Source organism: Meleagris gallopavo, chromosome 1, assembly GCF_000146605.3.
Source record: "Meleagris gallopavo isolate NT-WF06-2002-E0010 breed Aviagen turkey brand Nicholas breeding stock chromosome 1, Turkey_5.1, whole genome shotgun sequence".
NCBI lineage: Eukaryota > Metazoa > Chordata > Aves > Galliformes > Phasianidae > Meleagris > Meleagris gallopavo.
Genome location: NC_015011.2, coordinates 51,268,238 through 51,278,783, shown reverse-complemented (window position 1 = coordinate 51,278,783; position 10,546 = coordinate 51,268,238). Strand labels below are relative to the sequence as shown.

The 10,546-nt window shown below is 37.4% G+C and overlaps 1 protein-coding gene across 1 annotated transcript; it reads left to right on the top strand.

Moving 5' to 3' along the window:
* The first annotated feature begins 787 nt into the window (after positions 1–787).
* Positions 788–10,382, top strand: LOC104909272 (WASH complex subunit 4-like). The gene is made up of 11 exons (XM_019611433.2): positions 788–982; positions 1,090–1,169; positions 2,239–2,344; positions 3,026–3,142; positions 3,819–3,987; positions 4,129–4,283; positions 5,349–5,423; positions 6,222–6,326; positions 8,507–8,641; positions 9,411–9,519; positions 10,237–10,382. The coding sequence occupies exons 1-11, from the start codon at positions 980–982 to the stop codon at positions 10,380–10,382; spliced, it is 1,200 nt and encodes a 399-aa protein (XP_019466978.1). The 5' UTR covers positions 788–979.
* The last annotated feature ends 164 nt before the right edge of the window (positions 10,383–10,546 follow it).

The following is a 10,546-nucleotide window of genomic DNA, read 5'->3' as shown; positions in this document are numbered from 1 at the left end:
TTTTTTGCCCAGTTGAGGTCCTGTCTTACTCTTAACTCCTGCATCCTCATTGTATTCACTTCAATTTTTGTTCCTAGTGATTTTCAGACTGACTTTCTTTTTTTAATGTCATCTCTGGTTTACATTCAGAAAGCACTTGGATGCAATTATAAGCAAGAAGGCTTTTATTTACAAAGTCATTATCCACTTAGTGAAATAGCAGTGGTTAATATGATGGCTTACAGGGCTCTCGTGAGAGTGTAAATTCACTGCTCATCTCACTGAGGCAGAACAACTTCTGGTGATGATACACCATAATACGTACATAATTTTTTTGTGGGAAGATGTGAGTTTAACACACGTTTTGCTTATCAGCCAAATGTAAGGTGAAACAGATTACAATTTTAACAGTAGATTTCTTTAATTGCCAAAATTGTTTGATGTATTTGAAATTTGGCTGTAATCTCAGTTTGTCTGACATCTGTTCCTCTCAAAAAAGTACTTCTAAAAAGCTGTTATGTATATAAATATAGGTGAACATACTTGACCTATGTATATGTATATGGCTGAAGAAGTTCTCAACTTCTAATGTACCTTAGAACAAAAATTATCATACAGTCAAGATGCAGCTTACACAGTATTTTTGTACTGTATCACCACACCCATACTTCAAGTTTATAGTTATATAATACCCCTGAATGGATAGTACGTGAATCTGGACTCAACTCTTTTCACAAAACCTGATTTGTTGTCAGAAATACCCAATTTACAGTAAACTCATACACTTTGAAAAGGACAGGTAAGCTATTGCTTTTGGGCTAACTTTCCTCTTAATTTCTGTCTTTGTGTCATAAAGAAAAGGGTCATTTCTGATAAAAAGTACAGTGAGCAACGCCTGGATGTCCTTTCTGCTTTGGTGTTGGCTGAGAACACCCTCAATGGGCCCAGCACAAAACAGAGGCGACTGATTGTTTCCCTTGCGTTAAGTGTGGGAACACAGATGGTGAGTGCTGTGATTATTACAAACCTTTGTTTAAAATCATAGAAATGTTTAAGTTGGAAAAGAGATCCCAAGTGTTGTATCTTACAAAGCCTTTTTCTTTCGAACAGAAAACTTTCAAAGATGAAGAACTCCTTCCCCTCCAGCTAGTTCTGAAAAAACTAGACTTGATCAGTGAACTTACGGAGAGGTAGGCAGTGACTTATGATACATAGAAGGCAGGAGAGCTGGCTTTTCATTTGGCAGGTTGCAAAATCTGGTGGCTGCATGCTGTGATTTTTGCGTGTTGTGGACCAGGGATGGACAGAAAGAATTCTAGACCTAAACCTGAAGCTTGCTAATCTTTGGGTAGGAAACAAAGTCATGTTTTACTTAACTGTGGCTGGCTAGATTAATATACTTCTGATCATTTTGAAATTGTGTCAGTTCCTAAGACATGAAGCTGGTTAGGCTTTATGTTAAATGAAAGCCTTCCTGTTAACTCAAGCTATAATCACCTAATAGCCATAAATGTCACTGCAAGTGCATTTATGTGTAGAATCTGGTAGCTTTTAGAACTATTGGTACTTGGGCCGTAAGGCAAACTGAAGTAGTCAGTTCTCTAACATGAAATTTGCTGTAGCTACTTTTGACATCAGAAAGCTTTCCTTAAGAATTTATTTTGAGATTATAGCAGACTGTTAATTCACACACAGTTCCGTGACTTTATTACCGTAGGTGTAATTTTAGGGGCACTCATTGTGTAATGTTAGCTATCTCAAAGCCAGGTGAATATCTGTACTGTGTATATTTTATGGAGACCTCCAGTGGATGACTTATGGGATAAAGTAATTTATCATGGGGTAAGTATTGCGTGCAAGCTGTATCAGGAGGGGCCTGTTTCTGTTTTTGTTTGACTACAGAGGAAGCTTAGGATTGTATGTTTTGCTTCTAGGCTGCTAATTGCACGCAATAAGAAAATTATTTCAAATTTTGCTGTGGAGTAAGGCTTAGTTTTTTCACAGACTGACTAGCCCTTATTTGCAAATGAGAGTTTTGTTTGTAAATAGACTAATTGAAAACAGAAATGCTGAGTACTTTTTTTTTTCAAGGGCTATTGAAGGACATTGCACCTGGATCATTAAAGTAACTGTAAAAAAAAAAAAAATCAGCTTGGAGAGTAGTTGTTTTTAGCTTAAACACACTAGTGTATATATATTGCTGTGTTAGAAGAACAGCTTGTTCCAATTCTTTGTCTAATTAGTGATCTTGTATTCTAGAGTTCGAGCACAATGTGACTGTTGTTTCTTATACTGGCATCGAGCAGTCTTTCCAATCTATTTAGATGATGTGTATGAAAATGCAGTTGATTCTGCTAGACTGCATGTAAGTAATAATGTTAGTAGTGGGAGGGATTCAAAGGAGAAGAGGAAAAAGTTTTAGTATGCAAACAAGGAAAATAATGCAGGGGGAGCGAAAAAAAGGCAAAACTCAAATGAGTTACTCAACCTGGAGGACATAAAAACAATTTTTGCTCAAAATCCAAAGAGCACTGTTAGTGCTCTAAAAATTTGTCTTTAAGTGTCTGTCTCCACTCTAATTTGAAGTTAATACTTTTTGCTAGACTTGAGCATTTTAAGCCCTTGTTTGCACTTGACTCCATGTTCTGTGATACAGTGTGGAATAACTGACCTGTAGCTTCTTTCACTCCACTTCTCCTCTCTTTGCAGTATTAAGTTCTTGCTGTAGAAGTGAATCATGCTTTGTTATACTAATCCTGATAAAATCAATGATCTGATCCATTGTTGTGCATGCCATGGTCAGTTATAGCATATAGATTGTAGTACAGATTGTTGAAGATGAAATTGCTAATAATTAGGTTAGCAATTAAGGTTGCTAAGGTTGGCGTGCTAGGGACAAGGAGCTGTAGTAGTAAATGAAGTCTTGTTTTGATAAAAATGGGAATGCTGTTGGTTTTGATTTGTTTATTAGCTTTGAGCACTCGGTATTTGAGGTGTTGATGTGTCTGTCAACTTGTTGGTTATACATCAAAATTTCTTTTCTCAGTATATGTTTAGTGCACTGAGGGACTGTGTTCCTGCTATGATGCATGCAAGACATTTGGAATCTTATGAGGTGCTTCTGGAGTGCTATGACAAAGAAATCATGGAAGTGCTCAATGAGGTAATCTATGTGAAAAGGAAATGGAAGGTATCACTGTTTGGAGTATCTTTTAGACCGGTATCAACTGCACCAGGCCTGATGGATTGTATAAAAATATCTTAGCAACCTTGAGGTGGTGTGAAGTATTTCAGTAACTGAGACAATGATCACTAACCAGCTTGAATATTTACAACATATCAGTAGTAGTATCTGTGTTGTCCAGTAACTTGAAAATGCTGCCCTCTAAATTATATAAGCTGGCAAAATCTGAGTTACGGTTTCAACTGTGCGGGCAGAGAAGTGCAGTTTTTCAGATCAGCTTCTGCTTGTATGAATACCTAAAGTGTAATACTGTTTTTAGTGTATATACTTGGCTTTTAGTAGTAGAGGCACTATGAATGTGGGCGACCTCTTTAGTGACTTACCTAGAATTATAAAGAATGTTTGACAGAGAGCAAATGTGAGTTCAGATTTCCCAAGTCTTAGGTTTAACCTCTGAACTGCTTTTTTTGGCTAGTCCAAAAGCAGATGTTACATATTCTGCAGCAAATCAGACCAAATTGCTGAATGAGGTCTGACTATCTAATCTTTCTTCTTAAGATGAGAAGATTGAGAACGTATTTGAAAGGAGATGTCAATTCTGAAGGGACTGAATGATTTTTCTTTAATTATTTTTTAATTTTATGTCTCCGAGTAGCACTTGCTGGACAAATTATGTAAGGAGATAGAGAAGGACCTACGCTTGTCAGTTCATACACACCTAAAGTTGGATGACAGAAATCCCTTCAGAGTTGGTATGAAGGATCTAGCTCACTTCTTCTTTCTCAACCCAATACGTTTTTTCAATCGATTCATTGATATAAAAGGTGAGTCGTTGTACACTTTCCTGATCCCTTTACTTTCATCTCTGCTATGATTTGTTTTAGTGTATCTTTTTACTTTTTTCCTTGCTTCTGTAGCTAAATTGAAAGGGTGAATTTTAGGTCATTTTATTTATGTATTTACAGCTCATGTAACTCACTATTTGGACAAGACCTTCTACAACTTAACAACTGTGGCTCTACATGACTGGGCTACCTACAGTGAAATGAGAAACCTAGCAACTCAGCGCTATGGTTTAAGTATGACTGAAGCACATCTTCCCAGTCAGACTCTGGAACAGGTATGCTGCACCATTTGTTCCATTAAGGTGTCATATTGACTGTCTGTTTAATACCAAGTCAGTAGTATAGACACTCACTGTTTATAGGGTGAATACTAAAGAAGTATAATTTGTTTCCCTCCAACGTGTAATATTTTTGATATTTTAGACAGTTAGCTTCATACCATCATTTGCACTATGGAAAGCTCTTAGAGAGACAGCCTCTTTTTTTTCCTCTAGTGCTCAAGTTGGCTTTTTATTCCTGAATTGAAAGACAACATTGAACTACTTTTGTACTAAGTAGATATAAAATAAGTGCTGTGAATGATAGTTTCTATTTCTGGCTTTTGTTATTGGCATCTACTGCCAATGGTGTTTGTTCATTATATAGTTGTAAAGTGTTAAATCATTTCACAACATTGGTTTCCTAATAGTAATTTATATGAGCTTCACTTCAAAACAAGAATACACACACAAACATACATGTACCTGACTCCCCACAAAATCCTGGCACAATCCTTGGCACAACTGGAAAATGTATAGATTAAACAGTATCCTCTCTATGCACAGCAATACTAAAAAGGGTTATTCGAGAGATTATCAAGCAAAACAATTTTCAGACTTGCACTGTAAATATAAAACTTCAGACTTAGTATTGTAGAGAGATCGGATGAAATAACATCAAAAAGTAGCTAGCTGCTAATGTTCTTATAGATATCTGTGTGTCCATAGAAACCTGGACAATTAAGTTGTCTCCTGAAATCTGAGAAGAGCAGAATTTTAAAAGTAAATTTGTGTTTGTGGGATAGAGCTGTGCGTCCCTTGATTTCGGAAGAATTTGGAAACGGAAACGGGCAGAAATGTAAATTTGAAATGTGAACTGAATTTCTTTTTTTCCCTCCACGTGTCATCTTCCAGGCACTGAACTAAAATTGTGGAGAGATTCACTTTTGAAAACAGAAAACGTTGCTTCCTAAAATGCTTTCAAGTAACTACAGAAGTAGTGCTTTTAAGTCCTAGTGATTAGGCATGTCAGTGGTTCTTGAGAATTATCATGATACAAATTGATAATATGTGATGTTTCAGGGTCTGGATGTTTTGGAAATCATGAGAAATATTCATGTGTTTGTATCTCGCTACCTCTACAATCTGAATAATCAGGTAAGATGATTCTATACTTGTTCTCTGAATTTGGCTCCAGCTGAAGACAAGTGCAAATTATACATGTAAGACCACAACCCAGGCTGTATATATGTATGACAAACTGCACAGTAGCTGTTGCTGCTTTAGAAGATCTTTGGGGATACCCTATCTAGACCTTGGAAGATGTTCAGTAAACATACATTGATTATCATGTGCCAGTAAGATCACTCAATGTCAAAAGCTCTGAAGCTAGGCTGCTGCAACAGGGCAGGTTTTCTGCTAGAAAAGGATGTATGAAGTACACGATTTTTTTGGGGAAAAAAGGGACATAAGAGGATGGATTGTTAGAGCTGCGAAGCAGTGAATGACATGAAGAATATGTACAGGAAACCATGTCTGTAGTTTCCTCATGTGAGAATGAGGGTAACCTCTGTGAAAATAAGCAGCTGCTTTAAATAAAAGGAAGTACTTTTTCTGGCATTGTTAAATTTGATGTTGGAACTCACTGCCGTGATATACAGTAGGACCAAAAGTATAAACAATGTCAGAAGAGTTTGGGCCAATGAATGGACTATAGTCTCAGTAAAGAAGAGAGTTAGGTGCAGCGTCTGCCTGGGAATTGTTGAATCACAGCATTCCAGGGACTGGAGGAACATACCAGATAAAGCTCATTATGTGCTTGCTCTATTTTCTTTATTTCCCTAATCACCACCTATTAGCTGCTTTTAGAAAACAGGATGTGACCTACCTAGATTGGTAATTTTTCATAGTAGTTTTGGGTATAGCAAATAACTTTTTCCTCTCCCCCTGTCCCAGATCTTCATTGAAAGAACTAGTAACAACAAACACTTGAACACTATCAATATTCGACACGTCGCTAACTCGATTCGAACTCATGGAACAGGAATCATGAATACAACAGTGAGTATTTATTGCATAGCTGGTAGTTTGTGGGTTTTTTTGTTTGCATTTCCTGAATATCACTTCTAACAGTGCATGAAAGTGTACAGGCAAATTTCACGAGTGATGTGTTGAAGCATTGAAGGTTGAACCCCTGCATTTCCTAGTGGCATACCATTATTCCTGACATGTCTTGCCAAGTTCATCTCTGTGCCGTAACTTTCCCGATGCTATCCCTATCCATCCAGGCAATGTTCCTGTATTATTCCCAGGAGAAATCTCCCTGATTCCACTGCCTGTGCATTTACTTCTCAAACTTTAGTTGAACATTAGGCAGCTGTGTTGATCTCCTGTCTTCCTTACCTGGTTTCTAATCCATGGGAGTCAAGAGTTCTTGTGCACTAAGTAAAATATCCAGAGCTGACCGTTCTTTTCTGCTCCTCTGTCTCTGAGGGCAGTTTCTCTGAGACTCCCCTCCACTAATTCCTTAAACTGCAAGTTTGTTAGCCTGGAACTGTCTTTTTTCCTCTATTCTCCTCAGGATCCATAATTTCACTAGGATGTGATTGTTGCAAGCCCACACAGCTGCCAATGTTGACTTCTCTAATTAATTGATTTGTGTTGGTAAACAGTGGGTCCAATGATGTTTCTCTTCTGGTTGGGCTATCTCCTGGATTAAGAAAGTATCTGGGACCTGCTCTCCATGAGTCTTCTAGACTGCTTATAGCTTGCTGTGCTGCTTTTCTAGCAGGTATCGGGGTGATTTTGGTATTCAAGAAGGATCAGAGCCTACAACTGTGGTGCTTCATGTAGCTGATGTGAAAAAGCTTTGTCAGCATCCTCCTCTTGATAGGGGTGGCCCATACTGAGCACTGTCTATGATGTTTCCTTTGGCTTGCCCTCAAATTTTCAGCTATAAGTTCTCAGCTGTTCATTGCTGCTTTTCAAAGACAAGTCCGTGAAATCCATTTTTCTTTTTTTCTTTTGCATAAAAGGCAATCTCATCATGTCTCCTTCCTTGCCTGTCCCTTCTGAACAGTTTGTAGTCCTGAATTGCAGTGCTTCAGTTGTTGAAGGATTTGTCTGTCCAGACTTCAGTGACAGCAATTAGATGATAGCTTTCTAGTTACAGTGCCTTCTAGCTCCCCTTATTTGTTACCGATGCTGTGTGTTGGTATGGAGGTGCTTCTGTTAGGCTGTCAACTGTATCCTGTTTTTTAAAGGAGCAAGGCTAAATTTCTCTGAGACATTTGCAAGTGTTTCCCTGTTGGTTCCTAATAGGTCAGCATCCAAAGACTCTAAACTGTTGCGTAAAGCTTCAGCCCGTTCCCTTGCTTAGCTTAGTTGAAAGCTCTCCTTACAAATCTGACCACTTGTTGACAATGTGCTCTTAATCCTTGTGGCCATGTGAATCCCATCAGTTTTCAAGAGACCTGGTTTCTCAAAGGAGGATCTGTGATCACTGAAGCCAAAACCTTGAGCGTGGCACAAGCTATGCAGGTGGTTGTTAGAAACCTTAAGGTTTTCATGCTTCCTTGCACCGTGAGAAGTAACTTCCCTTGCTCTATTCTGTGAATGATTTTGTTTGTGAAATAGTTAATCTTGGGAATTTTGGTCACTCAAAAAACTGTCTTGTTACTTCATTCATTTCTTTGTGATGCAGATTTTGGTGCTTTATTAACTTCAGATCACCAGTAAGGCTGTTTATGCAGACACGAGAAGTAATTGAGATGTGTACGGTGAAAGCGTGCTCTATTTCGTGGTAGAGTACTTTAGAAACTTTTGAGGAAGCAAGAAGGTTTGTCAAGGTGTTGGTACAGATTCCATGAGTTGAATGAAGACACTGAGCATGTGTGATGCCCTTTTCAACTTCAAATGTTTGTATTGTTTCAAAAGGACAGTTTCAGGATATTCCAGATGTAAAATAGTTGGCTGTGAGGGGAGGTCAGCAAACTGAAATAGCTACTGTGTTCCTTGGTCCCTTTGCCCTTTCTGGAGGCCTTCCAGGAAGAGGAATTTTTTCTCTTTCTTTTAGATCAGTGAAATTAGGAAGGTAAATTGAGAATAGCAGATTGAAATAAATTGACAAGTTTCCTACATTATCATAAATACAAGTTACTTTGTAAGCCATAAAACAGAGGTCATTAGAGATGCATGTTGCTTTTACAACTTTCTTGGTTTGACTGTTTATTTTATTCCAGGTCAACTTCACGTATCAGTTCTTGAGGAAAAAGTTTTATATTTTTAGCCAGTTCATGTACGACGAACATATCAAATCCAGGCTTATCAAAGACATCCGATTCTTCAGGGAAGTCAAGGATCAAAATGATCACAAGGTATAGTAATTTTTGAAGACTTGTGAGTAACCTGTCAAAAAAAAGTAGTGCTGGTCTTGTGTGCCTGTAGGTACACTGAGCCATAACATTTGAGAACTTTCCTATTATTTATATGTGCGTTTCCAGACGAAGTGACAACTTTTTTTCCAAGCAAAATTGAATGTTTTGAATTTCCATGTTTGGGTTGGCTTTGTTTCATTCTATTTTCTCCATGATTATTTTCTTTACTATGGAATTGGCAAAAATAATTCCGTCAGTGACTTGAAAACAATGATTTGATGCAGTTGTAGTCTGTTGGAGGACCCTAAACTTGAGATGCAAGTAATGTTTAACAATTGTCAGAATCCAAGGTGATGTGAAGATGTAGTGTTTATTCAAATATATCAAGATTTGGATACTAGAGTCTGATTTTTCTATGCTGAAAAACTGATATTTATTTTTTTTTTAAAAACATGAATGTGACATATTTCAGTAAAATATGCTGTCAGGTTCTTTGCGTGTTGGATGCTTATTTCTTCTAGGAGTACTTTCTTATTCACAGCAATGATTCTGTTCCATTCTCCAGATGACAGAAGTGATTTAGTCAAATGATTTTTGCAAACTGTTAGGGATGGGCAATGTATATAATTAAAAAATAAACAACTAAGCTGAAGCTGTGGTGTGAGAATGGAATATACTGTAAATACAAATGTATTGATGTGATGAAAAAATAGACTTTTTGTGGAGAGCCAATTCTGACAGTTCTTTACAAATTAATATATTTTTCTAGTATCCGTTTGAAAGAGCAGATAAATTCAACCGAGGCATCAGAAAACTTGGAATAACTCCAGATGGCCAGAGCTACCTTGACCAGTTCAGACAACTCATAAGTCAAATTGGTATGAAATGTTATTTAAAAGAGCGTTATAAATGTTAGTAAGTGGAAACTCTAGACTTCATTGTCTAGTAACTGAACTCTTAGCGCAAGCTAAAATCTAGATACAACTCTAGTCAGATGGAATGGACTTCTCCTGTAACCTGGGAAAATAAATAGTCTCATCTAATTATACAGAAATGGGCCTTGTGTGTCGACACATTTTAGATTAAGACAACTTGCATAGAAACCTGTTTCCTTTTGGTTTTCCTCTTTATTATGGAAATGACTTCTATCCAGGTTGAGTGTATTTCCCAGAAAACAAAGCCAAACCTTCTTGTGCTTTTCAGGCAGAGGCTGTGTATCCAGCTGAAGTAACTTTAAGTCACACGTGACACTGTGATAGCTTTTTTGGCCATGGATACTGTTGATGTGTAGGACTGATCAGAACCTGCAAGTGTTTCATGTGCCTGATGGAGAGAATTTGGCCCTTAGGCTGTCATGCAAGTGAACTCAACACAGCTAGATTATGGATTTGGGTTTTAATCCTCTGGACAGACTATTGACATTGGTTTTCAGTGTAATATTTTATTTTGCTTGGTTTTTAAAGCAACTTCATTGTTGAGATCGTGTGGCAGCTTACATTTCAGATATTGCAGGAATACTAAAGTGGGTGTATGTTTGTGTTTCTCTCTTTAAATAAAGACTAATTCTTTCCCTGTTTTTTTTCTTGTTTTTGAAGGCAATGCTATGGGCTACGTAAGAATGATAAGATCTGGTGGTCTTCACTGCTGCAGCAGTGCAATTAGGTACTTTCTTTGCTTCCTATTTTTGCTGATGTTCTTTGAAAAAGTTATCACCCATCTTCATAAATATTTGGTTACATGATACATTTAAGAAGTCCATTTTTATGCCTTTCTTGAAGTGGAATCATCAGAAATAGTCTGAACTCAGATTTAGTCAATCATTGTCATAAAATGCCAAGAGCCCTCAAAATTATATGGAAATACACTGTGAAGGAGCTAACTGCACATGTAAGTCATTAGTAGTAA